The following is a 22,616-nucleotide window of genomic DNA, read 5'->3' as shown; positions in this document are numbered from 1 at the left end:
ATTGTTTCAATCCTGAGCCTCTACACTTTACTGAGATTTACTTTTCATTAATTTCAGTCACATGTGGTAGTGGGGAGGATACAACTTACAACTTCAACAAAGACAGCAAAAGATTTAAGGGCATTTCAACTCAAGAGTTGGCTTCCCAGATGATTCATTTATTTAATACATATTCTGACTTATAGATGAGAAGTGTTGCTTCCATTAACTGCAATGTGTACTGAAGTTCCTACTTCCAATTTTACTGCTTTAATGGGGAGTTAATACTTTATAAGAATTCAAAGCAAAATAGAGAAATCCAATCATTGCAAATACATTCCAAGCTCTTAGGAAATTCACACCTCTCCCCATGATATTTGATTTAACAGATTCTTCATTAGGGACTGTAGTGACAGGACAAGGCGTAATGGGTTCAAACTTGAACAGGGGAAGTTTAGGTTAGATACAAGGATGAAGTTCTTTACTGTGAGGGTGGAGAGGCACTAGAATGGGTTGGCCAAGAAGTTGTGAGTGCTCCATCCCTGGTGGTGTTCAAGGCCAGGTTGGACAAAGCCTGGGTGACATGGTTTAGTGTGAGGTGTCCCTGCCATGACAGAGGGGTTGGAACTAAGTTACCTTAAGGTCCTTTCCAACACTGACTATTCTATGATTTCATGACTAACTGTCTTTCTTGCAGGACCACTTACATATGAACAGAAATCTCAACTTTTTATTTTTCAACAAAAACTGAATCAAGCATTAAAAAGCTGAGAAATTTAGTTAATTATGCCATTCAATTAGAGAGATGAGAGCTTTTCATTTCTCTAAATTCTTGTTTCAAATTACTATGGTCAGTACCTAGCCTTGAGTGCTGTTAGCACATAAACTGAGATAAAACATGCTGGTACTAACCAGGTACAATCAAGAATACTTGATGCCTTCACAGCAAGGTGGTACAAATATTTCCTAGGTATCAAATTCCAAGACTGTCTTTATAGTGCATACATTGAAAAACAAAATAAAAACCACACTACTGATTCTTAACCATTTTTTTGTTGTTGTTCTCTTACCATTAAAATCTACATACTCTTATCTGTCTGACCTCGAGCAACTCCAACAGCAAACAGTTCCCCCAATGTTAACAGCAGAGAGGCTACACCAGCATGACCTGAACTTTGTTCACCATTTCAAGCACCCATATGTGATAAATCATAAGCATATGAAATACAACTGTGCCTGCCTTATCAGATTTGGGAGAAAGAAAAGCAAACCCACAAAAACCCACAAAGTAAAAAATGAGAAAAAAATATTAAGATCAGAAATAACAACCACCCATAAAAAACATCAAATCTAACAAGGTAAATCACTTTGCATTACAGTATGCTGCATAAATGCAATGCTGAGAGTACAGATCAACAATTAGAGAACTGCAATATGTGACAGGACTTGTTTTCTTTTGAAACTTCCATGACTACATGCAAGCAAATTCTGACATTTCAAAGATGCCCATAAATTCGTGCTATTAGAGCAAACCAACAAGCAACCTTCTAAAAGCTGCATTTGAAACCCTGCAATATTGTGACTCCTACCAACCTTCAGAGAAAGAAGGTTTCAGCTTTACCTAACCACATCAAAAAACAAAGACCAGGACTTTATCTCCCATTAACATCATACTGATAAGAAGTCAATAAAAAGTTGGTATATCAACAACAAGGGAGCCAAAATACTGTACTACAAAAGACTGTAGTATAAATACTTGTTAAAACTGAAAGCATATTTGCTGTTTGTAATCAAAGACCAAAGTTATTAAAATGTAGAATTTTTAGGGAGAAATGACATCTCTTTGCATTTTGGAGCAGTTACCTTTCCACCCACAATCCCCATTAACAGCTGTTCAGAGACTAGTCCTCACCACTGAGCCAGACACACCACTTTCCCACATGTGCCTCCACACCCTGACCAGCTGATGGAAGGTAACCGCCGGGGTGTCACGGAAAAACCAAAGTGCACTCACCGTTCCGACTTTCTTCATCAATAGGAACTATTGTGGCTGGAGGACCTGTTCTGGCCAATTTGCAATCTATAAAGATGAAAAGAGAAGTTATTTCTAATTCCAGAGGAAGGATCTTGGGGGTTTAGTTGCTGTTGGTTAAAACAAGTCAGCATATTTGACATACTGAAGACAAGTGTCCACTTCAATGTGATATAAGTTACAACTCACGGCTAAATCACACTCACAGTGGATTAAAATCTGAGTTGTTTGCTTATCTCTCACTCAGATAAACCTCACAAAGCAAGAGAGAATCTGACATAGTACTTAACATCTCAGGCACCAATTAATATTTAAAGACTCAGCAAAAACTTACTATGGTTTGTTCTATGGTAAGATATAAGTATGTCAGCCTTCCTTTCCATGTCATGAATGCACACCCACACACCCTCCCCCAGATCATCACATACCACCACAATACAGTTTGATGGCTACACTAATAAACTTTTTCATGTCTCGCTCTAGAGATACCACCAGGGATCTCAGTGAAGCAGAAGTCCTTCAGGACAGAGATAACAGCATGGTAAATTAACCCAAAGAAATAACAAAGGAATGATTACAATGTATGAATTGTAATTGAAGCTTCACAACCAAAACAAATGTAATTTGAATATAACTGCAACAAAAGGGTGTACTTAAAGAAAGTGAAAAAAAATTTAATAATGTTCTAAGGAAAATAAAAAAAACAGACAAGCAATGTTCAGGAAGTCACATTTTGTCATCTTACCCTCATATTGCCAGTCTGGAGTCAAAAGTTTAGAGTCATCAATGGAAGCAGAGCAGAATAACGAAAGAAAATTAGTAAGATTTTTTTGGTTTACTCAAAAGATAGGTTCAAAGACATAAAGCAGCACATGCAGAGCTAGCAAATGCATAGGTGTAGTCTTAAAATACATAAAAACATGTATAGTAGATGTGATGTCTGTTCTTTGTGAACAATTTCATTTTCTACATTAAATAGAACAAATATATTACCTCTTTAGAGCATACAGAAATACAAGTTAATTAAGAAGAACTTAATTTTCAAAGAGCCTCACAGTACCTTTGAAACAGCATAGTAAAGGACACCATTCTCTTTCCCTCTTCACTGTATATGATACCGCAGTCTATATTTTTAAAGACATTTAGTCTCTCCTCTGATCCTCCTGACACTGCCCCAGCCACATAGATGGCTACACCCATTTGTAAGAAGTGGCAGGTTCTAATTGGTTTCTAGCCAAGGAAAGAAATGCTGAAGTATCATTGTATTCTTTTGAAGTCTAAACAGTTTACACAAAAATCCCAGCAGAAAATTGTAAATTAAACACAAGAGCAAGCTGAGGTAAAATGCTATTTCCCAGCTTACGGTAAAAATTACACATTCATTGACTTCAAAGGAATTGCACTGCAGCTAATTACAGACTATAATTACCCCAGTACAGACATGACCTATGAAGGAAGATCAAAAGTATGAAGCATTTATTCAGTTCTCCATTTAAGTGAAGCCTCTAAAGCACATCTCCATGGCACAGTAATTTCCTTTAGCAGCAGCTTTGCTATTCAGCTGATGAGTTCAACTGCAAGACAAACTTCTAAACACTGATAGAAAGGACTGATAACATGGCATTCCTTGAGGCTATTTACCAACAGCCTGAGCAACACCTGCATTAATACCAATGATAATACAGTTTACACTGTTTGTTGCTGGGTCTGAAAACACAGACAGCTTATGTGGGTACCCACTCACTCCTTCTTTACATCAGTGACACAGCTTATAGAATTTCACAAACCCACTTGGTCTGCTATCCTAAGCAGTCTGGATAAAATTATTTAATGAACAAACTCTAAGTATTTATTCCTTTTACTCTAATATGCTTTAGTTTGATCCCTAAAATTTGAGTAGTTTCTGTTGATAATTTTAAAGCTTTTTTGTTTTGAAGGCATTAACAGAGCAAACATATGAAACACTATGCCCTTTACTTGATTGTAGTTCCCTATCAGCATGTTGTGTGGAAAGATAAGCAATGTTTGTATATCTACGTAAAGTAAGGATTTTTTTTCCCTCCTATTTTTTTTTCCACTGGATGCTATAAAAATACCAGAACCATAACAGACACAACTGAAATTTTGTTTTGAGAAAAGGTCCTGCTATTCACCACTGAACAGCAATGACTGCACTCACAACCAAAGAGAAATCCAAAACAGAGGCAATTTCTTATTCAAAAAATTACACATGCCTCAGCAAAAGAATATGCATGATTTTTTTTTAAACTGAATAAGCTTTTTCCACCATTATCAATATTCCACTCCTTGCTGGGGTGTCTCAATGAAAAAGCCAACCTCTAGTTCCACTGTTCAATAAGCAAATTATATAAACTACAAGTTTAGCAGCCTTTTTACAGAATTAGTTTTCCATCAGACACATCAGGATTTCCAGAATTATAATCAAACCAGTTACATAGTATGTTTAAAATGAATGCTAAGCATTGAAATCTGGATAGAGAGAGTCTCGGAGAAATGGCAGACTGTACAGTTAAGTTCAGCAGTTTGTAGAGGACTTGAAATGTGAGCAGGTGAAGCAATAAAGTTTATCCTGAGATACATTTCAATGAATAAAAGAGATGAGAGCAATAGTCAAAACTATTTCTATAGCTAGGAAAAAAAAAATAAAACCAAACAACAACCAAGCAACAAAACAAACCCTGAGGCTGCAAAATAGAAATCTGCCTCTGCATTACCCCCATGGCACAAATAAAAAATTCTGAAGACAGACACAGTTTTATTGCACTGATAAAAGTTTACAGATTATTTTCTTTAACTTCATCCATGTTGAAATGCCTGAGTGCTAAATATCAGACTGCTTTTTAAGATGCCTGTCACCCCTCCTTCTCAAAGACCATATCTAACAATGCCACTGCCTTATTTTCACATTCATCACCATACACTGAACAGAAAAATTTAAAATTGCCATCTTACACAAAATTTTAATTCAAAGGGAGACAATTATTTTAATTTAAAAACTTAAATACAAGTTACATGTTGTAAATACACATACAGTACTTTTATTTTTCCTTCCAAAATACAATCAATAAGCAACAGCAATAAGACCTCTATATATAATAACCAGTAAGCTCAAGCACTGCGCTGTATTACCAGCCAGACCTGGTGGGAAATACCAGATAAATAAGAAAGAATATCTTTAGATTGAGCCAGGTGCACAGAAAGGTTATTCCCATCATCGGAAGGATGTAGATTCCATCCTATAAAGATGAAAGAGGCTTGAATTATTTAGTCTAGGAAAAACAGAAGCTTGCTGGAAAAACACTTGAGCAAATATCAAGGAGAAAAAATGAGTTACTTAAACTAAAGAGAAATACCAGCACAAAGAACATGCTGAGTGCAAAGGAGAAATCGCTGTATGCTACCCACAAATTTAAGAAGTACATTTCCTGCCTGATTTTTTTTTTTTTTTTTATTTTTGACTCTTAGAGAAGCCAGATTCTGGAACACTATTCCACAGCAGAAGTAGCACAGAAATGCAATTTCAGCAATTTCAAAACATACCTTTATTTGCTTATGAAAGGGTTTATGGTTGGAAGGGACCTTAAACACCCATCAAGTTCCAACCCCCCTGCCATGGGCAGGGACACCTTCCACTAGATGAGGTTGTTCAAAGCCCCCTCCAGCCTGGTCTTGAACACCTCCAGGGATGGGGCAGCCACGGCTTCTCTGGGCAATCTGTTCCAGCCCCTCACCACTCTCAAAGTGAAGATTTTTTTTCTCTAATACCGAATCATTCAGTTTAAAGCCATTTCCCCTTGTTCTATCACTACTTGCTCTTACAAAAAGTCCCTCTCCAGCTTTTTTGTAGGTCCCTTTCAGGTACTGTAAAGCTGCTCTAAGGGCTCCCTGAAGCCTTCTCCAGGTTTAACAACCCAAGCCCTCTCAGCCTACCTCTATAGGAGAGGTGGTCCAGCCCTCAGAGCATCTTTGTCGCCTCCTCTGGACTCGCCTCAACAGGTCTCAAGTTTTCTCAGTTTTTTTCTGAAGTTTTATTTAAATGTTCTTCAACAAAATTTATTTCAGCAGTAACAGATTGCTCTATTCCACAGAACTCAGTATAGACAATTGCACCAAAGGTGGCTTACAAATGAAATATATACAAGAAAAAACTTTTTACTGTTCTTTTGTTTTAAAGTGACCTATATCTGACTGTGGTCCTCAGTACATATCTATTATGTATTTTAACTATTTTCATTTAATGCTGCAGATTACCAGAATCCTGACATGCACCTAACAAATTTTTAATACACTAAAAATAAATAAAAAAATAATTAAGTATTAGCAACTACTAAGACAAGTTGATTTCTTTGTATAATATGTTTCTTTGAAAAGAAGCCCTGTGCCCTGTGAAAAAGAAGCCAGTGAACAGTAGCAGGGAAAAAAAAAAAACCACACAGAGGCTAACTTGTCTTACTGATGGCAGGAAACTGTGCTCCATTGAAAGAACAGGGAGAACTGACAAACTGAACCACAGTCTGTTTGCTCTACATTTGTTTGTTCTAACTTTCTCAACCAAAAGCAAGTTGCCTTTGAAATTCCTGGGCATAATGGAGCAGTCATGGAAGTCAAATCATGCTGAATTGAACACACTTTAAGGCAGAAAAGGCAGTACATAAATGAGCTTCCCTATCTGCAGGTTTTCACTATTTCCTTTGATGATTAAGGAGCAGTTAAATGTAACTGTTGTGGTTTAAACCCAGCCACACAGCTCGTTCACTCACTTCCCTCCCTTCTTCCCCCAACTCCCAGAGAGTTGGGGAGGAGAATCAAAAGAATGTAGCTCCCACGGGTTGAGATAAGAACAGTCCAGTAACTAAGGTATAACACAAATCACTACTGCTACCACCACTAATAATAATAATAATAATAATAAAGGAAATAACAAGTGAAGAGAATACAACACCTCACCACCCACTGACCAATAACTCACCCCACCCTGCCTGACCGAGTACCAACCAATACCTCCTTCAACCCCCCCAGAGAACTAGCCCTTCCAGGTAATCCTCCGTCACATCCTGGGCACAACAGGCTGTGGTATGGAATACCTCTTTGGTTAGTTTAAGTCAGGGGCCCTGTCTCTGCTTCCTCCCGGCTTCACCTCCTCCCTGGCAGAGCATAAGGCTTAGAAAGTCCTTGGCCAGACCAAATATTTGAGCAGTAACTAAAAACATCGGTGCTATCAGCACCATTCCCAGGCCAAAGGTCAAAACACAGCACTGCACCAGCTACCAAGAAGGAGAAAAAATGACTGCTACTGCTGAACCCAGGACAGTAATCATGATATAGCAGTGACCTCCACCCCTTCCCAAAGCACCTTACATAAAAGGCAGTAGGCATCAGGCAAATGGACTTAGTAAATATAACAACAAACTATGAAGACTCTCCTAAAAGCTTGCAGAAAAGCATTTTTGCTCCTCTCATTAAGTTCACTGTTTTATCTAATTAGTGTGTTTGCTTTACAACTATATGATCAAAGAAAAGAAAGTAAATAAAGTGCCTGCCTCCTTGGGAGCAAAGTGAAAATCTATTCAACAAACTCTTCATGGATCAGTGACATGGCTCAGATCCATTTGGATAGCTAATTTCCATTATTTTAATTTTCATTATTTTTAATGAGATGGCTCAGAAGAAACCTTCAATCATTGTTCTAGGTAAGATGCTCAGCAAGGTCAAACAACCTGAGCCAGAACAAACATAACAACTTGAATAATCCCATACTCTACCAACACAGAACTGCCCAATCATCTTCCTTTTACCTTATCCTTGCCCTCTTCAAAGCCACTTCCCATCAAATTGTTACATTACTTGTAGGGATTCTCTCTATTTCAACTGCACAGCAAAATTTAACAGAAACATCTATAAAGTGAAAACAAATTTTACTGAATTTACTAAAAAGAAACTGAGAGCTGACAGGCAATATGAATTGATCTAAGGATCCCTGAGTAGAAACAGCTGCACAAGCCAAGGATTAGACTGCTCAGCAGCCAAAGGTTCTTTCCAACCACCACCCCTGCACAAGTGTGGGGATTTGCAATTAACAGCAGCATGCTTTCACCTCCCAGACTCTCTTAATTCCCACCATCCTGAAGGCCAACTGCATCCTCAAGGCCAACTGCATCCTCACAGCAGTTCTTTCCCAGGGATGCTCTTTCTTCTACCATCTCCTGAGAGACCAGTTCCTTCACAGAGGTGTTTCAAAGGACCTTATAAACTGGTCTCCTGCTCTGAATCACTTGAGGGATGCACCTCTTTGCCATTAACTGTAAATGAAGCTTACAAGGCTACAGTAGCCTTTGCAAATACCTCCTTAACAACATTTCCAATAAGCCCCATATTCATACACTTCCAAAGATGGCTGTAGCCTCACGTACATTTAGAAGCTCTCTGACAACTAAGACCTGAAGTTAGAGATAGGCACAGTGATCAATACATGCCTGTAACATCCCTATACTAAATGCAGTTACTTAGAAACCCAAAATAATAATTCATAGATCCCTAAATTCCAGCTAAATAAAACAGCTGAATTAGTTGGGAGCAGTGTGTGAAGTTGGCTGTTCTGACCATTACATCTTATGACTGCAAGGTATACATTCACATCAAAAGCGTAATAGTTCAAATGGCTTGCCCCACAAAGCCTTACACATTTAAGTAACTGTAACCAAAGAAAGATTATAGTGCTTGAGAAGGGATATTTTCTCCCAGTAACAGATTACAACTTCAAGAAAAGTTCAATAGCTTAATCCTACCACATCAAAGACAAAGAGTTTTACCCTGAAAAAAAAAATAAATGCTAGCTGCCCTGCAGGGAGTACAACACACTCAACTGAAAAATAAATGCCCAACCTGAACCTTTCTGGGGACATTATTTTGTGAAATAACTGTCATCGCCTAAGCGCTCCTGAAATTAAATCTGAAAAAAATAATCCACTTCAATATGCTAATCACCAGCTCTTCTTGCAGCTGCTTCAGAAACACCCAGTTATTACTCTAAGATATTTTATATTTTCTTACATTCAATTTTGCTTTTATATATTCTGATAAGTAGCTTTGTTTGTTTTTATATAAACAAGCAGTCAGGCTGTACAACAGTCAGTCTCAAAAAACCTGACTCAGTTCCTAGCAGATACATAGCCTGATTTAAAAGACTTTAAATGCAATAAAATACTATTAATTAACTACTGAAGTAAATTATTTTATTTGTTGGCAAAATAAAATTTGTCACTAGAATAGATTATTTTAGATTACCTTATAGTAATGTAGAAGTCTATTAATCTTCAGCTTTAATTCCTTACTTACCTAGGGCTTCTCCCTAAATTGGAAAATCACACCATGCAATTACTCTGTGTTCACGTTTCACTCACTTTTGTTGTTTAATGAAGATCAGAATGTTAAGCTTATTAATTACTCAGTGTCTGCTTGTACATTTAATCCAAGACCAAAAGATTTTGAAAGGTAGTGTGTGTCATACTGGCAGCTTTCCTGTAAAGCTGTGAATTCAAAGGACAGAACTAAGGCTTGACAACTCTTACACACTGAATAAAGCCATGTTTATTCAACAGGGAAAACTCAAACCTATCTTTAAACACAACCTACAAAAATGGTATTACAAGAATATAGTATTAAGTCTTCATTGATTTTTCCTTTCTATTAATTTGTCCAGGTTCTTGCTGAATCCATAAAAGTGTGTAACACCTACATCCTAGGGCAAGCTCATTTTGAACCTCGTTACTGCTTGTTCACATGGTACCACCTCATTGTGGTGCAGCAAGAAACAGTATCCAACAGGATTCAATACTGACCTTCTACACCCTCCTTGCTTTTCATAAACCATTTTATCATCCCTAAATATTGCAGCAAACAATAATTTAGAGTGTGTTCTGGATTCTGATCCACTTCCATGACTATATGCTATGAATAAGAGAAATGGTAATATGGAATATGTAATAGTAAAATTGATTGACATCTTGAAATAAAGCCACTGTAACTCTGAAGCCTCTATACAAAGAGCCCTGACAATGCCTTAGAATCACCATCAATTGCACCAAGTTAATTTTAAAGCCATATGTGCAAATATAACAATAAGGCACATTCCCAACATAAGGGACAAGTTAGCTACCACAAAAGAACACATATGGTAGTTTTCAGGCTAACACCACATACACCATACTATGCTATGTCAGAAATACTGTACCAGTTTAAGATGTCACTGTCTCCTGGCTCGAGGAAAAGTATTCCCTATTGCTGACCTGGTAAAGCAGAGCACATTGGCATTTGAAATAAGCCAGCTCATTTTGTCCTGAAGTTCACAAGGTGATCATGCGCACTCTTCTAATTTGGCTCAACTGTTTCAATAATACCAGCTGATGACAAAATGGTAACAAATAACAGGCAAGTGTGACAGGAGGCTTTGACACCTTGATCCACCCCTGCAGATTCTGAAGCACCTATCTGAACATAGTGTAGCACACAAAATTTCTCTGAATATTGGACAGTTCAACGTCAAATGCTAGTAAGTCAATCTTTTTAAGAATGAAGCACTGACAAGTCATTTAGTACTACTTTTGGTACTACAAAAAGCCTGACACAGCAAGCAAACCAAAACTATTTTCCAGACTCCAGCATTTTAAATTTGTTCTAGTGAGAATAAGAAAACATTCACCACCACTCCTTAGTTCAGTGAAAGCAGTAAGCAATAAACAACAGGTTTAATCTCAAGCATACTCTTTTCTTCAACTGTGACCCTTTTCACCCATGTTGAGAGAGAAAGAAAACAAAAGAGCTTGTAAAAGACGGTTTAGGAAGTCAAAAGTATTTAAAGCCTTCCCCCCCCCCCCATTTCTTCTGCACTGTTAAGTATATAAAGCACTTCCATGAAAGTCTTGGAGATATACAGGGAGAATGACAAAATCCAGTCCTCAAGCCTGAGTCACTGATAACACTGTGGCCATTTTAAATGAGAAACTAATGGAGAGAGGGAGAAAAAAAAAAAAAAAAAAAAAAAACAAAAAAAAAGAAAAAAGGACACATGATTTTTGCCTGATCAGTGACTAGAAATTAAAGAGAGTTTGTGCATTGCCACACAAAAAGACGTGTAATGGAGCAAAGCCAAAACACCTGCAGTAATTGATTTACTAAAATGTTGTCAGAACAGCAAGTGCCAAGAGGGCAGGTTCTGAATCGCTGGGATGGTTGGAGATGGTACAATTTACTGAGAAAGCCTGTTTCAAAAGAACTAAGTGATTCACAGAACAGAATATCAATGAATACAGTAAAACCTCAAACCCACATGTTTTTATAAATTGAAATTCCCAGCAAAGCTCTTGGGAGTTTGTGATATGCAGGGAAAGTGATAGCACATTCTGTGCTTTATTTAAATTGGAGATGCAAAAACTGAAATTTTAAGACTGTGGCATTGGCTGAGGTTAAAGAACCTCACATTTAAACCTGCTGGAAAATATACTTCTGTTTTCAGAAGCATTTTACCCTCAGAGATGCCCCAATTGCTCATTAAGTAAACAGTCCTTTGAAAGACCTTATACTTACTTCCACATTTTATATTTCCACCACTCATTCAGCAGAGAACATTCACGGAAAAAAAACATGAAAGAATCTCTCTAAACATCTTGATTTACAGAACAAGGTTCCTAATAAAGAGCTACATAGAGCCATACATTTAAATTGAGTAACTAAGCAACCCAATTTAAGGGGAAAATGTCCTGTCTTCTTTCCTGTGTGACTGAATTCAGAACTACAGCTGTGCAATTTAGGATAAGCTTGGCAATAACCTTTACATTAGCAGGCTTGTACTGCAATTGCTCTGTATTGAAAATAGCATAAGAAGGGCTTTCACAGACTATTTTCAGCTCTTCCTGACAGACATTTCCAATTGTAGAAAACCAGGACGGAATGAGAGCGAACTTGTGTTTGATTCAAACACTTTTGTGATACTTCTTAAACCTATACTGAATTTCTGTGCTTTGATTCAGAGTGGCTCAATTAAACATTAGTCAAATTCATAGCTCAGAAATTCAAAGACTCAAGTGAAAGACAATCTAAATGTTAAAATCTGACTGTAGCTGAATTTGGGTTTGGTTCAGTTTTAAATGGACAAAAAGTGAGGCTTGATGTATCGTCAAATATAAAAAGGACATAAACCAAATAAAGAGTATTACTGTAAGCTCTTGTTACCACAGTCTTAGAAAACATGCTTTTAATACAGAATATACAACCCGAACAGGCAATAGATTTTGTAGCTTAATTTTTTCATTTTCCCAGATCTCTTTTTACAGATATAGAATCTATAAAGGGATTGGTACATGAAAATTGCCCTTCAAGTGCTGTGGATTGCTGTTTTACATTTACAGCATTAGAAAGATGCAGTACCATCCATCTTTTGGGCAATACATTTTTAGATTGAAATAACTTCCCATTTTAAAAGCAGTTTGGGAATTGACAGTCTTTAAAATCATACTTGTGCCTGAAAACACAGTAAAACACAAAAATATGATGCTATGCCAAGTAGCATCTAAAATTGCTATTACCAAAATAATTTTTAAGACCATTAAAATGACTCCAGAATAACTGCGGTATCTTCAAAAGCGCTTAAATGTTAGAAGTTAACCTGCTTTTAACCATTACTATGCACTGAACATTAAAATTTCATAGTATTTTCAATATTTTCAAAATTACATTTTTTCCTATTATCAGTGCAATGCACTTAAAACAAAAACTTCGTATAAGAGGATTAAAAAATATTTAATATTTGGAATTAAACTGAATCCAGGTACTATAAGCAGATTTTCAAGTCAAAACAATTTTAACTGCTGTATAAAAACATTTAACTACTAATACATGCAACTCAGAAAAAGCAGTTGGAGGCACTTGCAACATTTCATATTGTTGAAACCTTTTTGCACGTAAATAAAAAAAGGATTAGAATTTATTAACTGAAACATATGAGAATAGACAGCTAAACTGCCTATAGATGAGCTAATAATATTTAGCCTTCCCCTGTTCCTAAAAAGTAAATTTTACTTTTAGGCTTTAGCCTCAATATTAAGGTTCATTGCCACTGCAATCACATTTAAGTATCAGGCTTCTCATTTTCATCTGAACAGTTTATCCTGTTTCAGTCCAGGATTCTTTTCGTACACAACAGACATGGAAAACGTAAGTTTATCTTCCACAGAATTTATTGAGGTTAGCTGAGACAAAAGAAGCATTAAAATGCAATTTAAGATTAAATTTAGAAAAAAAATATTTCACTTTTTTCTAGGTACAGAGAAATATTTTAATTTTTTTAAAGTAGATGCAGAATTTTTGAATATTACATTACCATGTGTGAATAGCATTGAACTGTTTTCTTGAGAATATGCTGTTTTCAACTTCCTTTAAAAAGAAGTGGTTTATTAAGCAGACTAGAAAACAGTTGTAATGTCATGAAACCTCAAACTCCCTTTGGATTTTTAACATTATAACCCCCACCCCTTCCCCCATCTTAGACATCAGAAACATTCACGTGTTATTAAGCAAAAATCAAGAGTGAAGTTGTTGGAGTACTTCAGTGGCACACTCATAAGAAGCTGTTTTGCTCCTCTGAAGTCACCTCTCCTATGCTGAGTACTGGGTGCTGTAAATAATTCAAGAATATTCCTCTTGGTACCATATGTGCCAAATATACAGCAGTTAGCCCATCCCTACCCCCACTGAAAACAGGCTGTGCCAATTAACCTGCCAGTTCTAGGATTGTTTATGTTTCAAGTAATTAATTAGCAATTTTGTGAGCATTTACATATTGTGCTTATAAATATCTTTCTCATGACACCTCTAATGAAGTCAGTGTTGATCAACATCTTCCTGTAATTTAATCAAGACATCAAGCAGCAGTGACAGAAGGTGAGGAAGTCTCTTTGCTGCTGGTAAAGCAAAACCCCACTGTGCCCTTCACAGAAATGAAGGGAAGCAAGACAATTCCTTGCCTTAAGACACATAATCTTTCAGCTCCTTGAGTACCTGCTCAAATGTTACTATAATTAGACAACCAAAATAGGCTTCCACAATTACATCTTAATTACAAAAGAACAGTACAAATTTTCTCCCTGTTTCTCCATGGCAAATGCAACCCTGATCTAGGAGAACAACCTGCCATGTCCAAGAGTCACAAGATTTCCACGGAGTTATCTAGCACACATATCTAGAATATTCTCTACTCCATCCCTGCAGAAATAACCATCTGCATGTTTACAGGTCTTGACAATGTGTCTTAACTAAATAATGAGTTAATTATCATTGAACTCTCTCTTGCATTAAGGCAAGACATTGTGCTTTGGTTTTGAAAGCAGAAAGGTTTAGATATTTCAAGTAGAAAACATTGTATCCAACATCAGCAGCCAAAAAAAAAAAGCTTTGAAAGGCCACAAAGGTCTACAAATATGTTTTTAATCATATTTCCAAGCACATGTGTAATAGCTACAGGACATAGCACATAATGAACTTACTACTTAGAAGCAAGTTCCTGTAGCTTCTTCATAAAGTTAACTTATTTTGCAGAGAGAATGTTGACACATTCACAGATGTAAAAACTAACTAGGCAAGGATCCAGAAAATGTTGCCCCCACAGCCTCACTGAAAAGGCAGAGAGCTGTGAGTGGAAAGCAGGCTCCAAAGTTGCAGATAGGAGGTACTTTCTTTTATACGCCACCTGAGTCATATCCATTTACATGTTCCTCATCCATGAAAAATGCAAAATAATAAGACTTTACAGCAAGTGTCACTCTTTGAAGCACCTGTTTGTTAAATTATGGTCCAATGGATTGCTTTCTGTCCATCATAGACCTAGCCTCTGTCTAAAGGTCCTGAACCTGTGAGTTAATTATAAAAGCAGTAAGGACTTTAACTTTGAATATACTGTTTTTCTTCTGATTAGATGCACGCTTCTGATACATATTTTGATGAGCAAAAAAATACACAATCTTAATTTTATAATTAAAATTCTTCCCATGTATAATGATAATCATATTCATTCTTATAGGCATTGTACTTAGGCTTCCTGGTCCCACAGTTTATTATTCACATTCGCATGTAAATTCTCAAAATATCTCCCAGTTCTAAACACACTTTTAAAAAAAAAACACATGGCAGGAGGGGAGCAGGAATGTAAACGTTATATGCAAAGTTAGTACTCTCTTCAAAATGTATTTTAGAAAAAAAAGAAAACAGTGGTGAAAAGCATGAAGTTGTAACATAAGCCCTCTATGAAACATCTGTTTAGTAAGCAAGCTATAGTCTGAGATGAAAGAACAAATTTATCGCAAAGGCCATATCTATGGCATCATCTGTTACTCCTGCCAGAATTTCCTTATACTTGTGTTTGGAAACCTTGGTCCCTATTAAATAAAAAATGGTCTGCTAAATGTCAAAGTTACAACTTTTGCTTGTCTTTGAACCAATTTAAGCTTTATTAAAATAAACTTACTGGTTTTAGGTATCTCTCCTGTAAAGAATCTGTGTGAGAAAAGAAGTATGAAATGAGACAAAGAACTGCTTGGCTCAGAACCCTTCAGCAGACAGTGGTCACTAGCACTCAGCTGAAGAAGATTCGCTAGATGTGCCAAGCACCACCAAAACATGGAGTTGAAGCTAAGCAAAGTGGTTGGTGCTGATGTGTGGGCTCTCTAAACACTGAAAAACTTTTCAGAAGCTTATACACTTCAGACAGGACTTTTTTTTTTTTGATGATTTGTTTGTCATGTGTGTGTGGTTTTTGTGTTTTGTGACTTTTTTTGTTATTGTTGTTGTTATTATTATTATTGCTTTTTTAATAACACAACCGAAGTGCAATACATCTGCTGTCTGGAACCTTTATCATCAAACAACAGATACATTTCAAGAAGAGAGTCGATACATTTCTGCTATGTTGAAAGAGACATTTCATATCCCTTGCAATACGACTCCAAACCCTCATATTTAATTCTCAATTTTTACTCATTTAGATATCAGTTTCAAAAATAAACGCCTCATAGGGCAAACTGATCACCACCAAAACCTCTGTCTGTCACTAATCTCTGGGAGACTTGAAGACACAGAAAAAAATATCTTAAAAAAACAAAACAAAACAAAAAAAAACAACCAAAACCCCGAAGACACAGTAGTGGTACCTTTGTGCTTCCCAAGATACCAAATAACAAAGAAATGTAATTAAACAAGTTAACAAATCTATGCTCGCACTGAGTATAAATAAATTAACATAAAATGCAAGTACAGCTTCTTAATGCAAAGACTATCAATATTTCAAAAAAAGAAGAGGCTACTTGATGGCAGAAATTAAGACTGATCAGCTGTTCTTGTAAAGATACAGCTCTCCTCTGTGTTCTGGCACTTATGAAAAACAAGGAGTACCAAAAAAATGTCCAGGTTCTGCCCATCAGTGTTCATACATTTCCCCTCCAAACATGTACATACACACAAACACTTCTCAGTGTTTGACTAGAGAAGTATTAGTAGGTGTTCTTCTTAAGTCAATCCAATCCCAGTGCATATTCAAGGGAAGTTTACATCAGCAAGGATGGGCAAAGAATATTTCTTTCTTAAATTCAAAAAATGCTGTAAAAATTTAGACCTACCACCTACATCAAGGTCAGCAGCAGGAGGGCAAAAGTGATGCCCTCAAGTTGGACTCAGTTTCATCTCTATAGGTGGAAATACAAGGATACAGAAGAGCTTTCAAATTTTTCCTGTAAGGTTTCCATCTGTGAGATAGCATTGAAAATAATCCTGCAGATGAGACAGCAATTGGGCAGGCATTTCTGCAGGGATTAAATGCATTCTTAGCATTCAGCTGTGCCAAATCCTATTCCCCTCCTAATCTCATTCAACCTTATTTTTTCGTTTTATCTAGCATGCAGGCGCTGATAAAGTAGCATACCTGACACAAAAGTACTCAGTTTGTACTCCATATACAGGCTGATGGTAGTGGAAAGGTTGATTAATTTTGTATTATCCAGACACACAATTGAAAATAAATCCCAAGCCACTGATTACAGTGGAAGAACAAGCAGATAAGGCATTTTCTTTTCATACCTCTATTTAATTATACAAAGGTTCTACCCACAAGGACTGTAAGAAAACAGCTGAGAACAGCTATGAGACATTTTTAGTATCATTTTCTAGTTATGATTGTTTATATACCTCAAGTATAAAATTTTTTTCAAGATTCTGTTTCATTACAGTTTTATTTCTGAGTAATGAAGAAAATGGTTGTTTATCTGAAGCCATTAACTCAGTTTATCTTTCCATGTCAGTACATTCATAACTATTTTAATTACCAGACAACAGGTTCACTGATTTTATGGAACTGTGTGAAGACCACACTTGTAAATGTCTGGCTTTATCTGTAGTTTGTATACTGAGCAACTCAGAGATATTTAAAATACAGTGTGTCCATCACATTTCTTTGAGGCCCAGAATGTTATTAGCCAAGCAGAGACTCTCACTATCTGTTAATCACTGTCTCCTTAGCAGAATAAAAACACTAAAGCTTGAAGACAAACCAAAACAAAACTGCTAAGCCCCTGGAGCTGTAAAACCACTAGCCCATGCCACTATACCCATTGGTGTTATTAACTAAACAGATAAAATTGTAGATATGAGGAGCAATTGACTTGAGCAGCATCCCAGGGGCAAGCTTCTGTGTCTTCCTGATTAGCTTCATCCAATTATGTCTTCTTAATTGCTCATGTGGTAAAACCTCATTAAATGAAGAATAATATTGCTTTCCTGCAGGTTGTGCTCTTGAGATTTGAAAAATGGACACTACTGATGTACCTTTGAGATACTGCTAGAAAGATTTCACAGAGCAGTTACAGTACAGTGAAAGTAAAGCAGACATTTTTTTTTGTGGCTGTAGGATCCTCAGTCTCATTGTGACAGAGTATTTCTCAGTTTCTTCTACACAACTTGTAAATGTTCACTTTAAAATCATTCCACTTTCCCTTCCCCCCTCCTCCTACCTTCCTATCCCCTGCAAGATAACCAGAATTATAGAGGTTCAGTTAACACAGAAGTTCATAATTTTAACAGCACCAGAAAACAAAACAAACCCTTGGGCTTGTCTTTAGTTCTATAGTGCTAACCTGTAACTAATATTAGCCCAGAAAGATGGGCTTTGCAACACTACACATTGCAACTTTTTCAGTTCTCTTTGCTGAATTCAAGTTCTCCCTTCATTATCTGTTCACACAGAAATTATTCAAGAGCATTTCTGAACAAAAACTCTGCTATTCCCAAACCATATCCACACCATATTGCACATGTAGAAACAGCATGATTTTTACAGAAGATACTATGTTTTATGGTAGGTTTTTCCTGTTTTCTTTTTGTTGTGTCCCCCCACCCAAAAACATAGAAATAACTCCAAGTTAATGGTCCTAACCCTATCTCTATCAAATGAAAGCATCTTCTTTACATAAGGTACTAGTACATTTAGCAGGATTTCCTATCAGGACAGACATACTTTGTGAGAGTCTCATAAGAAACATATCTTACTGAACATGACAGTTTATTGAAGAAAAAACTGTAAACAAAATCTCTATCAACAAAGACTTTAAACCAACATATTTGATTGATGTCTACTACTGAATTAAGTCTAAAGCTATGAAAATTTGCCACAGCTGCATGTTATAAAATAGCAGAAATATGTTCAAATACAAATTATATATATTCTACTCCCATCCAAAACAACACAACCCCAAAACAACTAGTAAAGGGTCAATGGAACAGCTCACAGAATGCATTTACACATGAAAAAACTTCAAATGTTCCCCTAATGCCCTTCTCTCCTGTACAACACAATACCTACCAAATAAGATGGCATTTACAATATTAGAAAAAATAATAAAAAGGAAAGAAATTCCTTTGAGCAACTCCTGTACTTTAGTCAAGCAGGGAAAAGGGTTCAAATAACCATCTAGATGATTCTCAGAAGGAAAACATCATAATTTTCTCTCTAGAGCCTCTTACCAGAAAATTCCCCATCTGCACTGGTAAATGCTTTTTTATTTTATATTTAAAATGAAACATTTTATGTAAAAACTTCAAATTATTAGAAAGCTAAAAACAGCACCGAGATTTTCTCCAATTAATTTTGCAGTAAAAAATAGTACAGGAGAACTTGGGAGGCCTACAAAGAAAAAAAAAAGCACCAAAGGGAAACAGAGCTCAAGTCTCTGACTTCTGTATCTGAAACTTTGTGTAATAAATAAAAAGGTCCATTACCAATCGCTCAAAAAGCCATTTAGCACCTTGTAGTATAATTATCATGCTCAGCTGTGGAGAAAATCATGACACAAACTTGAAGATACTGGTTTTCATCCTTTTACGTCTAAAAACAATTGATATAAAACATCAGATGACATGGAATTACAGGTAATAACAGCAGTACAAATCTTGTTCTAAATTCTACAAACATGATAATGAACATTAAGCTACAGGGAACTACTTCCCCATTTTCTGAGAAGTGAGACTCATTTTATTTTAGAAGGAATTCATTTCTCTTCACTGACTGAGTGCTGACAGTGTGGGGGCATGGGCAACACTGAGATCATACAACTGCTGATGCTATGTGAGCCTGTTCACCAAACAGACCAAAACTGAGTGAGATTTATTTGGAGCTCCCTAAATACAGTCAGGTGTCCTAATGTTTATCACTATTACTGCCAAATAAACATACTGTGGATTTTGAGTAATTAATTTTAATCTGCTGTTATCCATCTTGGGAAACAAAGCAAAAAAAAAAAAGCCACCCAGCTATTTCTCCAGAAACCTGCCCAGTTTGCCGATGGATTACAAAAAAGATAACAAAAGTCTCCAGAAATACTAACGCAACATCAGGCAATAACAGATGCCTTGTTTGAGCCATCTGGAGGTTCAAATTAAATTTTTAAGTTAGGGAGGCCCCTTGCTGCTTACAACTATGTGTTCCTCTTTAGGACCCTACAAATAAGTCAAACAACTCTGTTTAGAAATAAGCTGTGAAATAAGTCTCATGCTAGACTGAAACAGCAGGTCAAATATTTATCTCCCATCCCATTGTGCATCCTTAATTTCACAGAACAACTTGGCAGTAACAGAATTATATGTAGCTGCTCAGAGCAATCACATTCCAAAACGAGATGCTCCCATTAACGGAAAACCCTTCTTGTCAGTAAAACTGAGTTAATATAAACAGTTCATTCTAGAAAACGAGGAGAAAAAACTTCATTTTCTCAACAGAAAATACCACAGAGCAGGATTTGATCTATTATAAAGGGGGGGGGGGAAAATTAAAAAATCAAGTATTTAATATTTCATCAATATTGCAGGAAAATAAGCAGTAGGTTAAAAATCTGATACTAAAGCTATGATATTTTGGTACAGGATCAAGAAGAGCAAACCAGGTCTGTAAATTATTCACTACTTTGCAGAAGAATGTTTAAAAATGCCTGACAGTTTGCAATACCTTGAATAGAAACGCCATTTAAATGTTTCTAAAGTGAAAAGTGATGTTTATCACTAGTGAACTCAAAGAAGAAAAACTGAAATGGTATTGTGTATAAAGGCACTCAAACTCAGACTGTAACACCCATCCTTCTGTGAAAATCAGGGGTTTAGGATATAGATCTTCTCAGCCCTTAATTGCAGAGAAATCCCACTTATCTACAAGTCCAACTGAAGAACATGACTTCTCTCCCTCACTTTTTCGCTTCTTCAGCCCTTCACTTTGCAATGGGTCTTAACTAGGTGGATCATGATACTTTGACATTATTTAAATACTTGATTTATGCTCACTGTATCCTACACATATAAACTATTCATCTATACATTTAAAGCTTGCCTCAATACACTGCAATACAGATTTTTTTCTACTATTTTTAAGGCATTTATTCACCAGACAACACAGGCAGGCAGAATTACAATCTGCAGTTACTTCAAAAGCTACAGCAACATTTGTGGAAAAGGGAGGGTGTTTGGTTTGTGGATCTTTTGGTGGTTGCTTTTTGCTTACATTCAAAACCCCAGACATTTCCTCACCACAGGCACTACACATAAATCCCTAGCAAGTGGCTGAGTTTACATGAGCTTTATTCAAGAAAAACACTGACTATATTTAATGAGACAACAGCTGAACAGTAACGATCCCGTAATCTGAAAATGATTACTGTAAAATGAATACATTAAGATGAGCTGAGAGAGCTGGTTCTTTACAGTTATTGCCCAAGCACACGACTCTGCTCCCAGTACACACACTGCAACAGAGGTAGAGTTGTCTAGAACATGAACTCAGACCCTCTGGAAGTGCTGAAAAAACCCAGACCCTTATTAAAAAGCCCTCCAAAGTAGGAGCCAACACTTGCCAAATAATAAACAAGAAAGTCAAAATCTCTGAAAAAAAAAAAAAAATCACACTTTTTTATCAGAACAACTACGTTACAGTACTACTGATCTTTTTCTGTACTAAATACCTAAAAGTTCATATTTATTACTATTGTAACTTGAAGTGTCCTTGCAATAACCCACTCTTCAATCATATCTTTGCCACATGATAAAACAGAAAACATACACTCGTTCTTGATACCGTTAAGAATGCATCACTCCCAATTAACTGAACTGAAGCAAAACTGGGTATTTGACAGGCTTCAGAACTAAATCTGCAATTTATAATGCACAGAACCTGTGCTCTAAAGGACACAGCTATGAATCAGTTCTTGTTATGTCAAAATCAAATCATAATGTAATCAAGTTCTGATCCAGTTGAAGTTCCTGTGCCTTGTTTTAAACAGATACTTATAAAAAATAGATTAACTTGAAGCACAGTAGCAACAGGGAGATTATTTCTATCACAGTTTATTTATCAACATGTGACATTCTCATATAAGCATTCAAAAAATAACTTTTATTGCTAGACTAAGAGGAAAAATGAGATGTGTCTGGAAGGTAATGTGATAGGGAGGGACAATTATGTATAGGATCAGAGGGAATATGGAGCCTGCTAAGACAATAATGAAATTCAGTGGAGGAAGAGGGAACCCCAAAGATAAGGGAGAAATTATTATAATGCACAAAAAAGGTATTTACAGAAGACTGACCATGGAAACAAATGTGCACCAGAGCACAAGCCAGCAGGAAGAAGGGAAAGCCTCAAGAAAGAAGAAACAAATGGATGTTTCTCTGTGTTTAAATTCATACCTCATCCCATTCCTCACACACCCTGTGGATACAATGAGTATAGTAGAAGACTGCTAAGAGCTCAGACTGCTATCCCTGGACCTATTGCTTCATCTTAAGAAAACACTTTTAGAAAAATTTGGTCTAAAAATAAGCTTCAGTAAAGGAAAACAAAAACTTGTGCTATGAATACTACATTTCTAAGACATAATTTAGGTACATAAGCCAACTAATTATGCAATGGACTACTTACTGGAACTCATCTTTGTTTGCACGCTACATACATCCAAACTCAACCCTAAGTAGCTCAAAGCTTCCTTATTGGCATAAGTAGTCTGCTGCAGTC

At 36.4% G+C, this 22,616-nt stretch overlaps 1 protein-coding gene across 3 annotated transcripts in view; it reads right to left on the bottom strand.

Annotated features, from left to right (window-relative positions):
- Positions 1 to 22,616, bottom strand: part of PCDH15 (protocadherin related 15) — a 353,847-nt gene that overhangs the window by 323,142 nt on the left and 8,089 nt on the right. For all 3 annotated transcript variants that reach the window (XM_013130209.3, XM_013130207.2, XM_013130208.2), the window contains exon 2: positions 1,994 to 2,059. In XM_013130209.3, the coding sequence (XP_012985663.2) occupies positions 1,994 to 2,059 (66 nt within the window). The remainder of the gene's footprint in view (positions 1 to 1,993; positions 2,060 to 22,616) is intronic.

This window comes from Melopsittacus undulatus, chromosome 4 (genome assembly GCF_012275295.1).
Source record: "Melopsittacus undulatus isolate bMelUnd1 chromosome 4, bMelUnd1.mat.Z, whole genome shotgun sequence".
In the NCBI taxonomy this organism is placed as follows: Eukaryota; Metazoa; Chordata; class Aves; order Psittaciformes; family Psittaculidae; genus Melopsittacus; species Melopsittacus undulatus.
The sequence above is the reverse complement of the archived record's forward strand: the minus strand, read 5'-3'. Positions and strand labels throughout refer to the sequence as shown.